The 18,687-nt window shown below is 39.3% G+C and overlaps 1 protein-coding gene across 2 annotated transcripts in view; it reads right to left on the minus strand.

Moving 5' to 3' along the window:
* Positions 1 to 975: 975 nt before the first annotated feature.
* SCFD1 (sec1 family domain containing 1) overlaps positions 976 to 18,687 on the minus strand; it is a 40,837-nt gene continuing 23,125 nt past the window's right edge. For both annotated transcript variants that reach the window (XM_079954683.1, XM_079954682.1), the window contains 11 exons: positions 14,923 to 15,019; positions 13,618 to 13,688; positions 11,349 to 11,428; positions 10,466 to 10,528; positions 9,561 to 9,636; positions 8,680 to 8,733; positions 7,293 to 7,345; positions 6,391 to 6,424; positions 3,423 to 3,488; positions 2,673 to 2,741; positions 976 to 1,202 (listed from right to left, as the gene is read on the minus strand). In XM_079954683.1, the coding sequence (XP_079810809.1) occupies positions 1,179 to 1,202; positions 2,673 to 2,741; positions 3,423 to 3,488; positions 6,391 to 6,424; positions 7,293 to 7,345; positions 8,680 to 8,733; positions 9,561 to 9,636; positions 10,466 to 10,528; positions 11,349 to 11,428; positions 13,618 to 13,688; positions 14,923 to 15,019 (687 nt within the window). In that variant the 3' untranslated portion in view covers positions 976 to 1,178. The remainder of the gene's footprint in view (positions 1,203 to 2,672; positions 2,742 to 3,422; positions 3,489 to 6,390; positions 6,425 to 7,292; positions 7,346 to 8,679; positions 8,734 to 9,560; positions 9,637 to 10,465; positions 10,529 to 11,348; positions 11,429 to 13,617; positions 13,689 to 14,922; positions 15,020 to 18,687) is intronic.

Below are 18,687 nucleotides of genomic sequence, written 5' to 3' on the forward strand. Positions count from 1 at the left end.
ATAAAGTTGTGGTCATTTTTAATCCAGATTGTTGTCTGTCTGAGTTGTTATTAACCATATATTACATGTAGACACTGATGGGGGGGGCAACACTGAGACTAAAGGTGTCATGGGCTTTGAAGATACCCAAACTCAGGACACAAGGGAGAAACGTGCTAAGAGGAAGGCACGCTTGGCAAATCCACACTGTGATCAACTCTCTCCCCCCCGGAAACCAATTTCCCCACTGTGGAAGGACGTGTGGATCCAGAATTGGCCTCCACAGTCACTTACGGACTCACTGTTAAAACCGTGTTTATGGAAGACAATCTTACTTGGCTACGAGTGATCGCCAAAGAGGAAGAAGAAGAAGGGTCTGCAACTAACACTCCAATGGCATAATGGACTTCTGTGCTTGCAAATGAACTTCCTCTACTGTTCCCTCCAGCCCCTGCACACCTTCAAAATCAGCTTCAGAGTGCTGGAGGCCTGTTTGGAGCAGATTTTGGGGGCTGTAGAAGAAATGGCAGTCCCATTGCACCTGTGGAACTATGTGTGTGGCAATAATTCACAGGTTATAGAATATAGGACTGGTAAATGTTCACATAGTACAGTGATGATCATAGATCTCTCAAGACTCATTAGGCTGGTACAAAAGTCTCGCCCCGCTCTGCCCCCAGGCAAAATGAAGTGTTTCCATATCAAAGGCTTTCGAAGGTAAGAAGAAATGAAAAGCCACCTTGTACAAGAAAGATGAAAGATGAATGAATGATTAATAATCTATGCACACACAATTGAATGCCTTCACAGCTAGATAAAATTACACAGCTGAGCTAAAATGGAACGTGTTCCTTAGGAGGGATCTGAGCTTAATTTATTCCAACAAATTAAATGAGAAATATTAGTACAAATTACATTCCAGATGCAATAGCCTACCGATAAATTATCACTTGAATCTAACAACATATAAACAAATTGAAGAAATATCACAGCAGGCAGAATCCAAGTGTTGTGGTTTATTTGATATCATTCTGCATGTAGTATGTCTTATATATATATATAGAAGTACAGAATATCCTTTAATAAAAATTATCAGTTTAAGGGATCATTTGAGGATTAAATACTATGCACAGGTTAAGATGTTACATGTTGCCATGATCTTTTCTTCACATTTTGTCAAAAGGCCAGATAATCTTTTCCTATTTCTGTCCAAGTTGGGAAAGCTAAATATAAAAAGATAAGAAAAACGTTAGATTACCCTTAATACTCCAGTTTATAAGGAGAAAACTGACTTCATCCAAATATTGTGTACTAATGTATTACTAAAGAGAAACAAAGTAGGCAATATTTTCAGACTCAAAATAATTTATTTTCTCAATAATGTTTCATAAAATAGAGCAGGGTTGAGGAATCTGTGGCTCTGCAGATGTTGCTGGACTCTCATCCTTAGACAGGATGTCCAATAGTCAGGGATGATAGGAGTTATATAGCAATATTTGGAGGACCATAGATTCCCCACTCCTGAAACAAAGCAATATTTTTAGTTAAGGAATGATTCTTCCCTGTGGGTACACAGCCCTTCTCTCTTGAGGATGACAAGAGACAGCACAACTGTCTGAATGGGAGACCTGGATGTGTGTCATCTCCACATCATAATCCATCTCTCCACTTAGACAAGCTGCCTGGGTCAGATCTTCCATTTCCAAGATTTCCATGGGATGAAGGCAAACCAATTTATTTTAAGTCCTACAGGGAATCATCTGCATGTAGGGTACTGTGTGCCCACAAAAGGCTCATGGGGGGGGAAACCCCAAAATAAACACCTAGTACAGTATAGGTGTGAATCATGCTTTCATGTCTTTGCAGAAGAACTCCATTATGGGTACTTGTTATGTAATAATAATAATAATAATAATAATCAATTAAATTTATATACCACCCTTCTTCCAAAGATCACAGCGTGGTTTAAAACATAAAAACTTAATACTCAGATATTACTTTGCTCTAATACTACTAGAAAAATATTTAATATGCACAAAACATCTGGAAGGGGAAGTATGACCAGCAACACTAACTAAGCCAAGCTGTTAAACCTTCTGACCATCAGGAGAGGAAGTTATTTTAGCACTGCTACATAGTGGAGGGAAGATCACTTTAATAGGGACACCACTTTTACTCGTTCCTGGTTTTTTCTGCTTCACACAGCCCTCCCTTCACATGGGATGAACAGGCTGCTGTTGAGGAAACAAGTAGCAGCAGGGTAAGTAGAAGCAAATTTGAGAGGCTTGTTTTACACCAGGTTTCTGGTTCACTTTTCCAATAGGTTGGAAAAGACTTTGCAAATTCAATGGAGTTGGTGCTGGCCCGCCCAAAGCAACATCTGAGAAACTTGCATGCTGTTTTCAATCTAGCTGACGAATCACCCCACATTTTTTTTAAAAAAAACATGCCTCAGATAGCTGTGAAGTATGCATGCAAAGTGTGTATTCTCTCCCTCCCTGCCAGCTCGTTTCCTCTATAGAACTTCTGTGAGCAGTGAACATCTTGCCAAGCGCAATGAACCAAAAAACTTGATGGGCCTTTCTTGGGTTTACGATGAATACCACAAATAAAAAGACTTGTTGAAAAATTTTTTTAGTTGACTTGTGCATTATATTTTAAAATGATAACTGCATTATCATTTAAATTCTTACCTGTTTTAAAAACTGTGCAGCATTAAAGAGTTCACTGCAGCCATATAAGACATGTTTACCTTGCTTGCCCTAGGTGAGACAACACAGATTTCATCAAAACATTGCTCAGTTTTATATTAAGAAGGCCATTCTACAACTTCAGAGAATGGAGGTGTTTTGTTTTTTTAAAGAACTGCAGTGTAGCAGGAAGAGAGCTCAGTTTCCCCCCATTGTTGTATATAAGCAATTGACAACCAGAACAACAATTTATTTATATGCCGCCCATCTGACTGGGTAGCCGCAGCCACTTTGGGTGGCTTCCAACAAATTAAAACACAGTGAGACATCAAACATTAAAAACTTCCCTATATGGGGCTTCCCTATTTAGCCTATCTTTCTGTTAAAAACATTTTCAAAGCATTTTAAAAACAAACAATATAAATAAAACCATAAATTTGTGAATCTGCATTTCAACCCTCACTTGTGTTTCAAACATACCACAAAGAAACGTAATTGTTTGCGGTGGAAAGTTAAAGAAACTGAAGAAATAGATCACTGACTTTACCATTATATAAATGACCCGATGTATTAATTTCATGTGTGTGCTGCTACCTTCCCATTTACTTCAATGGAGGAGGAAGCATGGTGCACATATATCTGTGTTCACGTCTATACTTGTGATTAAAATGAAAAAGGAAGTCCACCAGAGAGGCATGTAAAAATGCAAGAAGAGATATAATAATAAAAGAAACTCACAAAGTGGTAACATACCTTTACGTAATCAATAAGGTTTTGGTATTCAATGTAATTGCCTCCTCCAACTACAAACACAATTGCCTACAATGCAAAAACAAACGAAACAAATAATATTCTGTAGCTACTGCTGCATGCTAAGCTTACGACAGAAAGAAGATACAAATTCGGCATATTTTTAAAACAGTTGAATTTTTGTTATCTGGATGAATTTCAGGGCATCAAAAAGCGAAGCAACGAAGGTGCTTGTGATGGCAGAAACAGAACTTTTCAGCTGTTTAAACCTTTAGAATGCATCTCAAAATCTGGGCACAGCAACCCTATAATCCTGCCAAATCCTTTTGGGGAAGGTAAGATGGGGCACAAATGTGGATCCACTAACTCAATGATCCACCTGCCATAGAGACCTTGGTATGCCCATAGAAAAGCTCTGTGGATGTAGATATACTGCTGGAAGTAGAGCTCAATCCCAGGATTGGTCTTGAATCTGTTAAATTCAAAGCTGCTTTGCTCCTGTGGACAGTCCCCTGGATTTGGCCCATTAATTATGCCAGCCTGAAGCAGTGCAGTTAAGTTCCCTTTCACTGGCTTTAATAGGAAGGGTTTAAAAAGCAACACCAACAGTGAGAAATAAGAGGGGGGAAAAACTGAGGCTTTGGAAATAAGAGGGGGGAAAAACTGAGGCTTTGGATGTGGTGTAGCTTCTATCACCAAACCTCCACCTCCAGCTTACAGAATCTTTTATTAGCAGCATTAATTTCTCTCTCTCTCTCTCTCTCTCTCTCTCTCTCTCTCTCTCTCTCACCCTTATTACTATGTAAGATTAGCCACTTCTGTTCTAGAAAATGTATGATTACTGCGGATAAACAGTCAAATTTTCTTTTAGTTCTCCAAAGCAAAAAATGTCCATTTAGTAACAAAACGTCAGTTTAAACATTCACTTATTTTTATTGCATTAAGTTACTACCACAGATGCTATTTATTATTGTGACTTTAATTACTTTTTTATTTATTTAAGGTATTAATACATTTCCCTTCATAATATTTATCTCAGGACAGAATGTGTTTTGATTTACGCCTTATGGGACTTTTTATAGTGGAAATGCAGCATCACATTAAAAATAGATAAATATACAAACATATAAATCATGGGCTTCATCCGATGCTGTCCACCCTTGAAGACAACGGACTTCCACTTGCACAACGGGACTTCACCTACCTCTCTTCCTTTCCTTGTGGTCTCCTTCATGCCGTCAAATCTGCTCTGAAGGGCTGGAGGACACTCTACAGTGGATTTTATTTGGCAGGATAAGTTTCTAAGGGTCCTCATACAATGACAGATTGTACCTCATGTATTTTGCCAAAGGCAGCTAATTATCCACACAATTTATTTTGCCATAGGGTTTAGATATTTTATTTTTGCAGTTAAGAGCATTGAACTATTTATATTTGATCGAATCCTAATTTAAAATAGCAGTTTCATGACAAAATAGTCATTTTAAATTGTCATTTTAAATCCTGTATTTAAATTTTTTTCCCCTCCCTCTCTTCCCCCCCCTATTATGTTTTTACTGTGATTTTATTTTATTGGTGTTAGCTGCCCTGAGCACCCGGCTCTGGCTGGGAAGGGCGGGGTATAAATATTATTTATTTATTTATTTATTTTCATTATTAATAAATGGGAAAGTATTGAATCATATTTATTTCTTAAATATTTGCAGTCTGCTTTTCTATTTCAGGGAAATACTTGACATCAATCAACATCAAAATAGTAAACTTCATCTAAAAAATGATAACCACCATAACCAATTTAAAAAACTCACCAATAAATCAAAATTTACATTAGATAACATTTTAAAACACTGCAATTTTACTGCCTGCTGGAAGAAGAGCAGGGAAGAAGCCCGGCAGGGCTCCCCTGGAAAGGGCATTCCATAACCTTGGCACCACAACACAGAAGGCCTTGCCCTCATGCCCACACTTCTGGAATGCCCACAGTGGATGTAATATTCAATTACAAGACTGGGAAGAGACTCTGAGCTTGCTCACAGCTCTTTTCCCCAACACAGAGAAGTGAAGGACCAGACCAGGACCTTTAATTGATAGGTAAAGGTAAAGGTACCCCTGCCCGTTCGGGTGAGTCTTGCCAGACTCTAGGGTTGTGCGCTCATCTCACTCTATAGGCCGGGAGCCAGCGCTGTCCGCAGACACTTCCAGGTCATGTGGCCAGCGTGATGAAGCTGCTCCGGCGAGCCAGCGCAGCACATGGAACGCCGTTTACCTTCCCGCTGGTAAGTGGTCCCTATTTATCTATTTGCACCCGGAGGTGCTTTCGAACTGCTAGGTTGGCAGGCGCTGGGACCGAACGTCGGGAGCGCACCCCGCCGCAGGGATTCGAACCACCGACCATGCGATCGGCAAGTCCTAGGCGCTGAGGTTTTACCCACAGCGCCACCCAAGTCCCTTTAATTTTAATTGATACTCCAACATTAAAACCAAATACCGCTATCTCCCTTGTGCAATATTGTCTGCACAGGGCTATTATGCTGGGACTGGGTCAAAGTTAGGAGAGAAAAAAAGGTGCAGAATGTGTGTTTTTAGTGTGTACTCATTTTCAGCAAAAACGTGAATTTTTTTTTGAAGTTATGTTTTGCATTTCTCCTTAGGAGTGACATTTCACATTTTAAATTGCTCATCAACCAAGAACCTAAACACATTTCTTTACAATTATTTTCTCCTAATTTCTTAAGTAAATGTGTTTAAGGCCAGGGTGTTAAGAATGTTGGAAAAGATTAGCTTATGCTTACTTGACTCTTTGAAGATGAAAGGAGCTTACAATCGCTGTTGGATATCATTTAACAAAACTGTAATCACACTAATGATTTCATATAACGGGATCCAATTTTCTGTAAGGAGTGACCAACTTCTATTATATTTAAAGCAAATGTTCATACCACTGATTTGGAGAAGTACGATCTGTTCTTACCTCCTGAAATGGATTTTTGTTTCTTGGAACTGAGCTGAAATAAATAAATAAAAACTTTATCAAAAGCTCAGTTAATTTTTAAAAATCAAGCATTCAATATTCATAAACACCTTGAACTATAAAACAGGAGCGTTGGTCTTGCCTAAAATGTGTTTGTGACTGGGTATTAATATTCCTCTAAGTGGGACTCTGTTCCTTCTCCTGCTTGCCAGGTTCAGGCTTGGGGCATTTGGTGACAATGCAATTAGAGAACCTGCTGCTCTAGAGGGCTTCAGCTGACCTTTAGTGGTTCAAAAGACAGAAATTGCCACTGTTCAAGCTTCTAAAAATTTTTCAAAGCTCCTAAAATCAACCACATATTCTCAAACTAACCATTTCAGGGTTGTCAGGAACAGAACTTTCAGCCATCAAATGCTTGGGTTAACAGGAATGTTTTAAAATTTATCCTAAAAGTTCATAGTGAGGAAGACGGACACAATTTATTAGGGAGGGCATTCCACAAATGAGGGAATGTCAAACGCCCTGTCACTGATCACTGCCAACCAGGGAACCCTTAGTAGTGGGTCCACTAACAGGGCCTCCTCTGCTGATCATAGGGCCCAAGATGGTTGATATTGAGAATGGCACTCAGTCACCTAAACATTTAACTTAAACATTAGAAAAGCACATCCCCAAACACATGAGTTGTAGTGGAGTTCTGTCCAGACAAGAGAACTTCATCTTTTTCTCCTCTTTGTGAACCCTCAAAATCTTGGGCCAAGTGCAGATTTTGGAATGTGTACAGGAGGCTCCAGATAAGAGAATGGTTTCTTTACTCTTTTATTTAATGTTACACAGACTGCACATTAACTATATTTCAAACGGCAGGCATCACACTTACTAAAATTGCATGGTAAACTCACCTGTCACTGCCTCGCAACATCTTAGGGTCAAAATACCTGTAGTCATCCGTTTCCTATTTAACAAGAGAAATCTTGGTAACAATTTATTGCTATGTTCAGTCCCACAAGTTTTTACTACTGTGGCTTCTATTCATCTATTTCCCAACTTACAAATCTAGAAGTATTCATACAGAAAAACAAACACATATGCTAGCTGCCACCAATATTCATTCAGTCACATTGGTAAAATACCTATGTTAGCTGCCACCAGCTGGTGGGTGAGGAGAAGAGGTGGCTCATGGGAAATTCACAACTCCCAAACTTTCAAAATATACTATTTGCGTAATATGTTCTAGCTCTGAAGCAATATATTAATCTAAAGATGTCACTAGTTTTAGAGCTCACACTAGGTCCCCCAACAGTATGTCCCCCCCCCCATAGTAACCAAGATTGCCTGCTTTCTTTTAAAAAATGTAATGGCAATGAATGTTGAAACGATGCACCAGTCAAATTTATTTCAGCCCTAGTACTATTAAAGCAAAATAAGTTTGTTTTTAAAAAACGTGAGGCATTACATTTTTTTTTTTAACTGTTGACATCATTATGATATGAAGGATTTTTTCCTCCCTCAAAGACACTCAATATTTTTATTGGCAAATAGCACCAGTTTTTCTGTCTCTACTTTTGCAGTTACTTTTATCAAGGAGGTTGAACAAGAAATAACTCTCACTAGGCTATATTTTCCACATTATATCTGTAGAATTAAAAAAAAAACCCTCCTCCCAAATGAATCCACAACAATTTTCAGAAATTTAGTTTATTCTTGTGCATACCAATGTACAAAAACTTCTGAATGGAATTATCTCATAGAGATTCATCTTGTAGGCCACCAAAATATATGTGCCCTCAGTTGTGTTTGGGAGCTGTTTTTCATGATACAACCTCACAGGTGTTGGTTTTCCTATAGTATTTACCACCTTGGTAGCATATTTGTGTGTATATCTACACCCACACAAATAAGGAAAGGTAATGAGATGATATTGAAATACTTGTTCTATGTTCTATGTTTTGGTCAGCTTCATCATTCTGTTAAACTGTAAAGTGGTAAATGCAGACTTACAGATATGATATGAAACACAATTTCTTCCTATAATGTTAAAATTAGTTCATGGCACCAAAATTTTGTATATCAGTATTTAATTTTTTAAAATTAAATTTAATGCACACCTTTCACTAGCAAGACCCCGAGTGGGTTACAACAATTTACAATTCAGTATTAAAAGTAGTTAAAACAAATTATAGTCACATGTATAGGGTGGATTGGGAAAACACACCTCAGGTTTCAAAGGCCGGGGTAAAGGGACTTTATAAATAAAATCTAATGTGCAAGCTTGTTTGCTGTACTTACAGGATTGGACTTCATCTCCATAAGGTTGTCTAAAATGCGGGTGACAGGAAGATTCTATAGAAGAGAATACTTAATTCAAGTAAATTGCAGAAATTGTTGTTCAATGTAGCTTAGGAAAGAAACAGGCACAGACACAATTGGATCACTTTTCACATTGCTATTGGAGCCCTTCCTCATTTGAAAAGGAATACAGTTGGTCTGCTATATATGCCTCTGCCATACTAAAATAAATACACACTATCTGAGTGTTTGTTCCCAGGGTAAAAAGAAAAAAGAGGCAATTCAGATATTGCATTTATTTATTTATTTGGTCATTACCCACCCTTCACCTTGATGGAATAGCATTGGACATACCAGGTGGAACAGCACATAGGCGGTCTGGATATTAAGACTGACGGAACTGCGCCCAAGTTAGTAGCCACTGAACTTTGAGCCTCAATATTGGGGAAAGCAGCTTCAATCAGTTAGCCTGCAGCTTGTTTTAAAGCACCTGTTTTTTCCCCTTTCAAAGCTCTCACTGGGTGCCAACTCACCTGCCACCCTCCTTCCTCGAGAAACAGTCAAGAAAGAGGAGATAGAATAATAGGTAGTAGCATGGAGACTGATGGGAACACACAAGTCTTCAGAGATATTCTGGAACTGTAGTAGATTATTCTTGTATCGCTTATCAATTTCTTTAAAATTCTAGGTGTCCCATATGAAGTACTTAATGCCAAAGAGTTGCATGCAGCTTAAGAAACTGTTTTGCCCAACCTTGTTGGCAGTCCAAGAAATCTAACCCATGCTTATCTAGTCATACTGTGAAATATCATTGGTTTCAAATACTAGAATATGAACATGCTTAATGTTCTTCAACACAGAATCTACATTGTTAAACACACCTGTTGCTTTAGCACGAAATTCTTGACTCCTTCCATCACAAACTGGGATCCTGTATTCATGACACGTGAGAAAAGGCTAAAACATAAAGAGCACATCGAGCATAATTTTGTGTGCCTTCATGTGTTAATAATAATAATAATAATAATAATAATAATAATAATAATGGTGAACTATACCATATGAAGGTAAGAAACAGAAATTCAGCATTAAAGATATGAAGAACTGCCACCACTACCTTTTGTTCTGTTTCAGATTTATCTGAATATCATTTATTTTTTAATGCACCTTTTGTTTCTTTGTTCATTTTTTATTTTGTTTAACTGAATTTTTAAAACAAAAAATAAAATGAATTAAAAAAACTGTGTGTGAAATATTTTACCACACTTTTCTTCTATTCACGTAGGATATACAAAATCAGACAATTAGTGGAAAAGAAATTTTGCATCTACTTTAACCAATGTAATGCATGGAAAGCTCTGTATTAAAACAGTAGAACGAGGGTTGCTGGTGGCAAACTGCCAAGAAGTGAAATCCTGAATCAGCAAAGCTTCTGCACACCAATTCATACCAATACTGCATACCAATACTACTACTACTACTGCTACTACGAATCTGCTTTTGAATTTATTTTTCTATTGCTTTTACACATATTATACAATTTCATTGCTACATAATATTTGTTGAATTTTGTTTCACTCTTTGTTGTCCTAATAGTAAACCACTTTGGAAGTCCTTTGGAACCGAAAGCGCAGGGCAGTAAATTAAATAAATGAATAAATAAATAAATAATCTAAGAGAAGTTAAACCTCACAGGCAGAAGCGATCAGAGGCAGCACTCAACCTGTTCCCAGTAAAAATGAAAGGCTTTTCAAGTAGCAGTAACAAAATGTACTTTGAAACTTACCCCAGAGACTTGGCTGCACTGTTTCCATACGTAGTTGGAGCTGAAGCCATCTTGGCAAAAGCTCTGTGAAATAAGCAAGTTAATATCTACACACTTAATTTATTTTCATCAGAACACTACTAAATCTACCAATTATACCATGAAAAAAGCATTAAGTTTGAAAATCTAGCCTTTCTAGTCATTTGAGGACGGAACTGCTCTTTACTTCACATCAGAAAGCAACATGACTAACAATTAATAAGCAGATACTACAAGTAACACCTGTCTCCTACTTTACTACCTCCCAAATACTTCAGCTTCACAATTCACAAAAATAAACCATTTTGAAAGTATAGAGAAAATTATAGAGAATTATAGAGAAAATTCTGTGTTCAAAGCAGAACAAACAATTGCAATACATGTTCAAAGTCAATGGGGTCAAAGGGGACAGGAGGGAATAGCTGAAAAAGAAAAAAAGGTATTTTTCAGAAAGAATTGTAATAATCTTATCTATTACACTGACTATCATCCTGAACCTATCAAAGTCTTAGGCCAGTTTGTTTGGAAATGTTCTATTCTAATACTTTAAAATTTCTGTAATCACTATGAGGACACTTCTCCCCTAGAGATGTGACTAGGGTACTGAACAAAGTATGACTGCAGATGCTGAATCTGACTGCTGCTCCACAATTGTGAGAATCTAGGGCACTGCATTTTTAAGCAGAAGAAGTTTTTAGTGTGCATGGTAGTATCTAATGCACTTTTTGTTGAATTGTTTGAGGGGAAAGAGGGGCAGGATGAAGTGCCCAGTAGCCAGACAGTAGACATTTTCTTGCAACTCCAGGTCTCTTTAAGTTTTTGCAATATATAATTTCATTGCTTTATGAAAACAAAAATAACTTACTTCCATTGTTTAATGTAGTTTAAGGGACTAAGATTACACCCTGCATCTGTCAACGCTTTTTTGTATTGTTCCAGATCTGCCTAGAATCAAACAGGAGATTCGAGATGTGTTACCTGTCTTCTAAATTTAGCAGTAAACTGTCACCATTATTTGCTAATAATAAATCTAACACTTTTACTTCATGGCATAGAAAATTGTCATTATCTTCTAAACAATCATGAATACAAAAATCACTGGATATATGCCAAAGGATAAACGGACATAAATCTGACATCAGGAATCGCAAGACAGAGAAACCAGTAGGAGAACACTTCAATCTCCCAGGACATTCTATACAAGATCTCAAAGTAGCTGTTCTATTACAAAGGAATTTCAGAAATAGACTGGAAAGAGAAGCTGCTGAATTGCAACTTATTACCAAACTTAAAACCATGGAGAGACCTGGTCTGAACAAAGACTTTGGATTCTTATCTCATTATACATGACAAAGCCATTTTTCACCTTCTCACCCCTTGCTTTTTCCTGTAAGACCTATTGCAGTCGTTAAGAGTCGTCAACAGGCTCATCACAGCTATCTGCCAATCACCCATTCCCACCACCCTTCTGAGTAATACCCCTCCCCACCTTCTCACTATATAGAAGGGTCTGGTGACTTCTGTTTCAGTGTATCTGAAGAAGTGTGCATGCACACGAAAGCTCCTACCTAGAACTAACTTAGTTGGTCTTTAAGGTGCTACTGGAAGGAATTTTTTTATTTTGTTTTGGATATATGCAGACATATTAACATTTCATTCAGAACAAATCATGCACGATTGCTATGAAACTGCAAATTAGGAAGGGTGTTGAAATAAATGAACAAAAGCAATCATTGCCTTCTTTTACGCATCACTTGAACTTATGGTTAAACTTCTTAACTATGGTTTAAAAGTGACATATGAACTGGGCCACTATCAGATTGTCACCTTACAATCCTTGAGAAAATTAAGCCAATGTACCCGTCGTTCGGTCCCAGCGCCTGCCAACCTAGCAGTTCGAAAGCACCCCTGGGTGCAAGTAGATAAATAGGGACTGCTTACTAGCGGGAAGGTAAACGGCGTTTCCGTGTGCGGCTCTGGCTCTGGCTCTGGCCAGAGCAGCGATGTCACGCTGGCCACGTGACCCGGAAGTGTCTCCGGACAGCGCTGGCCCCTGGCCTCTTAAGTGAGATGGGCGCACAACCCCAGAGTCTGTCAAGACTGGCCCGTACGGGCAGGGGTACCTTTACCTTTTACCTTTTAAGTTTTTTAAAATATATTCCATGGCTCATTACATGAAAAATCAATGCATGGTACTCTCTGTACTATAGATTATATTCTGCTTTCAAATTTCAGGGGTGATTCCCTGGCATTATGTGGCCAAAGCAGCAGCACCCATGTAGATGGGAGATATCTATGGACTATAGGGAAAAAATCCTAAGGAGTTCAGAGAGAATGGTTTATTAAAGATCTGAATACCACAGGTCAGGTTCTGAGTGGTTTACAACATTTCTGCAGCATTGTCTAGTGGCATTAGACCACTACTACAGGCTGGAGGACTGTGCTGAGATAGAACAGCATACAGCAGACCTGCAATGTAGTCCAATGTTCATATAAAGCTATTTAAGCGGTCTTGATAATATATTTATAGGAAGTGATCTAGAATTATTAAAAAATACAATAAATGCTTCCAATTTCCTGTCACTGCCAAATACATATTTCTTTATTTCAAGAAAACACACCAAAGCTCCTCACAAATTTGGTTAGTTGTGACCAAATATTTGGCAACATTTCAGAATTTAGCTTCAAGTGTGGTGGCTGGGGAAGCTAGAAAGACCATATGAGTAAACATGTTTAGGACTGCATTGCCAAGCAGTTAACTTTTATAGCGTTCTTTCTTAGGGGTATAAAACGCTTTCTTGAGATCCTCAATGTTGCCTACCTTTACTTTTCAGGACAGGGCATCTATGGACAAGAATTTTACACTTAACACACTGAAGTTGCTCTGTTTCTTTGTGCCCACAGAGGCAAGTGGTGAAAGAATGCCTGCACATAGTACTGGAGTGAAAATAGCAGATTGCTTGTAAATCTCCTACTTTTAAACTCCAGAAGAACATGTGCCTGTCAACCTGACTCAGGCCTGCATTTTCTATGCTCTGTCTACAGCCAGTGCCACAGCATACTACCAAGTAAGAGCAAAACATTGGGAAGGATTCCTAATGAAATTGTGTGACCGTTTCATAAAAAATCCATACCTCAGAAGGACACTGTACACAACTTATGTAATATATAAGAAACAGTCTCATCTTGTCCTCTGCAGTTCCCGCTGAGGAAAGAAAAGTTCTGAATTAATTTTCTCTCTCTTAATAATAATCATCTGCGTAATTAAAAACAATTTGGTATACAATATCATAGGCAGGAAGTAAAACTTTGAATTGTTTCAATGAAGTGAACTAAGTTTAGCAGCATACAACAAAAGTTTTATATACAACTAAATAAGCAGCCCTTAAAAAAAAAAGAGTACTGTAAACAGTTAAAATCTTTAGCAGGGATGCAATGACACTTGTAATGTGGAATGATTTAGGATAATTATGGTAGTATAACAGATGGATAATGGTAAAAGATGCTGCAAATTTAATCTTAAACATGGAATCCATGGAGGGAGAGAAGGAGGTCCGAAGGTTCAAAAGAATGTTTGAAATGGTTATATTAAATATGTATAAAATTATTTTAAAAACCAATAAAAAATTATAATAAAAAATAAAAAGAGTACTCATGAGGCATGATATTAAGCCTGAAGTATGGGAAGTTGCCATCAGAGGAGGAGGATTTGTCAAGACAAAGCTATCACTCTGGGAGTGTGACACAGCTATCGCATCTCTGAAGGACTTTTCCACCAGTTGTTCCAAGTCAGCCTACTTGGCCTCAAGGGAAGGTACTTGTTGCCTGAGGGCCAGGAGCTCATTGAATCGAGGATACACCCACCACTTCTGTCCAGCAGGCAGCTAGTAATACATGTGACATTCTGTACAATACACTGGATATCGCTCATCCCTGTTGTCTTTCAACCTGTCTGTTTTTGTAGCCTATTGAAATAGTTTTCTAGGGAGCTTAGAATTTGTTAGTTCACAAAGGAGAAGGGCAAAGTAGTCTGCCCTAGCCTTCTCACCCTGCAGCTGAACTCGCCTGCTACCTTGGCTTGATGCTTTGTTACTGGGGTTAAGATGCTGAGCTAGCTGGGGTTCTTTATAGCCCTGGCTAGCATCCTCTACTTGCTGAAGCAATTGGACCAGGAGTTCCTGAGGCCTACCCTTTGACTTTAGTTTGTAAGCTGAATGTGCAAACTTTAGAAGACTTGCCAAATTTTAAAAGCTAAGACTTTTAAAGAATAAACATACCAAACAATTTCATACAGTGATATATTGTGTATGATATGATATCCGACCGGCAGTGGCATTTCAAGTTCCCAGGCAGAAAGTCTTTAATAGCATGAGCTTGCTTATATGGTGACAATTCTCAGAATGTTATGAACCGAAAGAAACTTTATTTTTTTTACTTACCATCAGGATCAGAAATCATGTCCAAAAGTGATTTATCCAAGGTGGACTTGCTCATGATTTTTTCTTCATATTCAAAATACAAATCTAGTTTCCGTGTCTTTAAATTAAATAAAAACAGATTTGTTGTTAGAATATCATTACTGCAGTAGATTTGATTAGCTACTTTTAATATATGAAACTGTTCATATGGTGATTTTCCTCAGCCTGGGATAACCTATGATTAGAGATTGGAAGCAGGTCTCAGAATCATATTTGTACACTCCTTCTTACAGTGGGAGAAAAAAAGTCTGAATAAGGGGAGCCAACATTCAAATAACCACACAATATGTTAGTTTGGTCATTCTCTTCTTCCCATGATCAGAAGTGAGAAAGTAGCATTCAAACCTGTCTTAAGACCTGTATTTATATAACATTTATATACTATCTTTCTTCCATGAAACTCAAAGCAGCATACATGAAGTGCCTAAAGGTAAAGGTAAAGGTACCCCTGCCCGTACGGCCCAGTCTTGACAGACTCTGGGGTTGTGCGCCCATCTCACTTAAGAGGCCAGGGGCCAGCGCTGTCCGGAGACACTTCCGGGTCACGTGGCCAGCGTGACATCGCTGCTCTGGCGAGCCAGAGCCACACACGGAAACGCCGTTTACCTTCCCGCTGGTAAGCGGTCCCTATTTATCTACTTGCACCCGGAGGTGCTTTCGAACTGCTAGGTTGGCAGGCGCTGGGACCGAGCAGCGGGAGCGCACCCCGCCGCAGGGATTCGAACCGCCGACCTTTCGATCGGCAAGCCCTAGGCGCTGAGGCTTTAACCCACAGCGCCACCTGCGTCCCTTACATGAAGTGCCTAGGTAGTCTCAAAACCAAGCACTTATCAGATTCAAATGTGCTCATCTTCAGCAAGGTTGCTATACTATGTGCCTTTAGACTGTGTTCTGGGGTCTTTGCTATAGTAGTACACACATTCTACTCATGTAAAAACACTAGGCAGGCCCCACAAATAAACCAGAGATGCATTTTAAATAAAAGGACACATTCTACTCATGTAAAAACATGCTGATTCCCGAACCGTTCGCGGGCCGGATTTAAAAGGCGATTGGGCTGGATCTGGCCCCCGGGCCTTACTTTGCCTACCAATGGTGTACACAAGTGCAAAATGATGCATTTTGAGGCAGAAAATCTTCATTTTATATATACTCTTATGAGGCCTGAATTGGCGGTGACTGACCAAAACGAGATCTTGGGGTCAGAGTGGATAGCTTGATGAAGATGTTGGTTGAGTGTGTGGCAGCTGTGAAAAAGGTAGCCCAGAGTTTAGTGCTATGCAAGAGGCAGACAAACAAAATGACTTTCTAGAAGGGCCTTAGGCCCCTGTAAAGCAAAAAAGTACTTGATGGCCACCATGCAGGGGAAGGTGCTAATTGTTCTGCAAATATTTCAGGTCTTTAACTATAATAATAATAATAATAATAATAATAATAATAATAATAATTTATTATTTATATCCCGCCCATCTGGCTGGGCCTCCCCAGCCACTCTGGGCGGCTTCCATAAAAACCAAAAATACAGTAAAATCACACGTTAAAAACTTCCCTGAACAGGGCTGCCTTAAGATGTCTTCTGAATGTCAGGTAGTTGTTTATCGCTTTGACATCTGCTGGAAGGGCGTTCCACAGGGTGGGCGCCACTACCGAGAAGGCCCTCTGCCTGGTTCCCTGTAGCTTTGCTTCTCGCAATGAGGGAACCGCCAGAAGGCCCTCGGCGCTGGACCTCAGCGTCCGGGCAGAATGATGGGGGTGGAGACGCTCCTTCAGGTATACTGGACCGAGGCCGTTTGGGGCTTTAAAGGTCAGCACCAACACTTTGAATTGTGCTCGGAAACATACTGGGAGCCAATGTAGGTCTTTCAAGACCGGTGTTATATGGTCTCGGCGGCCGCTCCCAGTCACCAGTCTAGCTGCCGCTTTCTGGATTAGTTGTAGTTTCCGAGTCACCTTCAAAGGTAGCCCCACGTAGAGTGCATTGCAGTAGTCCAAGCGGGAGATAACCAGAGCATGCACCACTCTGGCGAGACAGTCCGCAGGCAGATAGGGTCTCAGCCTACGTACCAGATGGAGCTGGTAAACAGCTGCCCTGGACACAGATTTGACCTGTGCCTCCATGGACAGCTGTGAGTCCAAAATGACTCCCAGGCTGCGCACCTGGTCCTTCAGGGGCACAGTTACCCCATTCAGGACCAGGGAATCCTCCACACCTGCCCGCCTCCTGTCCCCCAGAAACAGTACTTCTGTCTTGTCAGGATTCAACCTCAATCTGTTAGCCGCCATCCATCCTCCAACCGCCTCCAGACACTCACACAGGACCTTCACTGCCCTCACTGGTTCTGATTTAAAAGAGAGGTAGAGCTGGGTATCATCTGCATACTGATGAACACCCAGCCCAAACCTCCTGATGATCTCTCCCAGCGGCTGCATGTAGATGTTGAAAAGCATGGGGGAGAGGACAGAACCCTGAGGCACCCCACAAATGAGAGCCCAGGGGTCTGAACACTCATCCCTCACCACCATATTCACATATTCTATGATGCTAGAGTAGTATTTGTCCAATAGTCACAATCCTTCTGTCAAACTATTTGTTCTATTATATCTTAAAATAAACTTGTAGAAAAAGTCACATATCTACATTATTGTTTTTGGAAATACTATAAATCTATGAAAAAATTCAACAGAAATCAGACCACAATTAGATTAAAATAAGGAAATACTATACACCAAGACTTCAACCATGTATCCACTGCTAATGCTTAACTCTCACTGAATCTAGTGGGAAAGAAAAATGCGTAAAGGTGCCCAGAACAGCAGTATAAGAATGTTTCCAATAAAATGACAGCCTTTTTAAGAACAAAACAAAACAAACCCTATTTTGGCTATGATTATTAGTTGCCAAACTCCTAACAGCTTAAACAATTAACCTAAAACAATGTTTCTTTTCTTCTAAGCTTTACCAATAAATATTTGCTAATCCATCCTGAGAAATACTGGTGTGTTCTTTCCAGAATTTTTGCTCAACACTGAAATATGCCAAAAAACTGCCAGGTTCCATGAGCTGGTGATTAATCTCACAGTTCCTCTTGCTGTGCCTTCGAAAATGATCTAACGCAATGTGGAAAGCAGCTGCAAACTGAATCTAAAAATACCACTATTACACATAGTATGATTTTAAAATTACTTCTCAGATAAAGTACAAATGATCAGATCAGGTAATACTACACTCTACGAAGTAACACCCTTTAAATAAGTCTTTGTAAATCTTTAACTGCAACTCTGTGCCCAATTACTCTTCTCTAAACTACAATGAAGTCAAAAGGTATGTGTGTGTGTGCATGCGTGCACATATATGTGCAGTCTTAAGACACAGTCTAATCCAAATATTTATACTAAAGGGTTTTTACCATCAGAACCTTGCGCCTCCTTCCCAACGCCCAGTGTCTCCAGCTTTGGGAAGGCAGCATGAAGGCTAGGGGAAAGGACGTAAAATTTTGGCCTTCTCCCAATGCCCGCAGGTTCCATGCTGAAGTGCTCTTGCAGCCCACTTGGTATGAAAAGTTGGACTGCCCTGAGTTCGATGATGGATCTGTCTTTTATTTTTCTTTAATAATCTCCCATCTTGAGACAGAAAGGGGACACACTAATAATTTATTCTACCTCTGCAGTGTCAAAAGCATCCACTTCAGAAAGGACATCAGATTTCTGTGCCTTGGAAGTGGGAGA

Source organism: Podarcis cretensis (assembly GCF_951804945.1).
Source record: "Podarcis cretensis genome assembly, chromosome: 1".
In the NCBI taxonomy this organism is placed as follows: domain Eukaryota; kingdom Metazoa; phylum Chordata; class Lepidosauria; order Squamata; family Lacertidae; genus Podarcis; species Podarcis cretensis.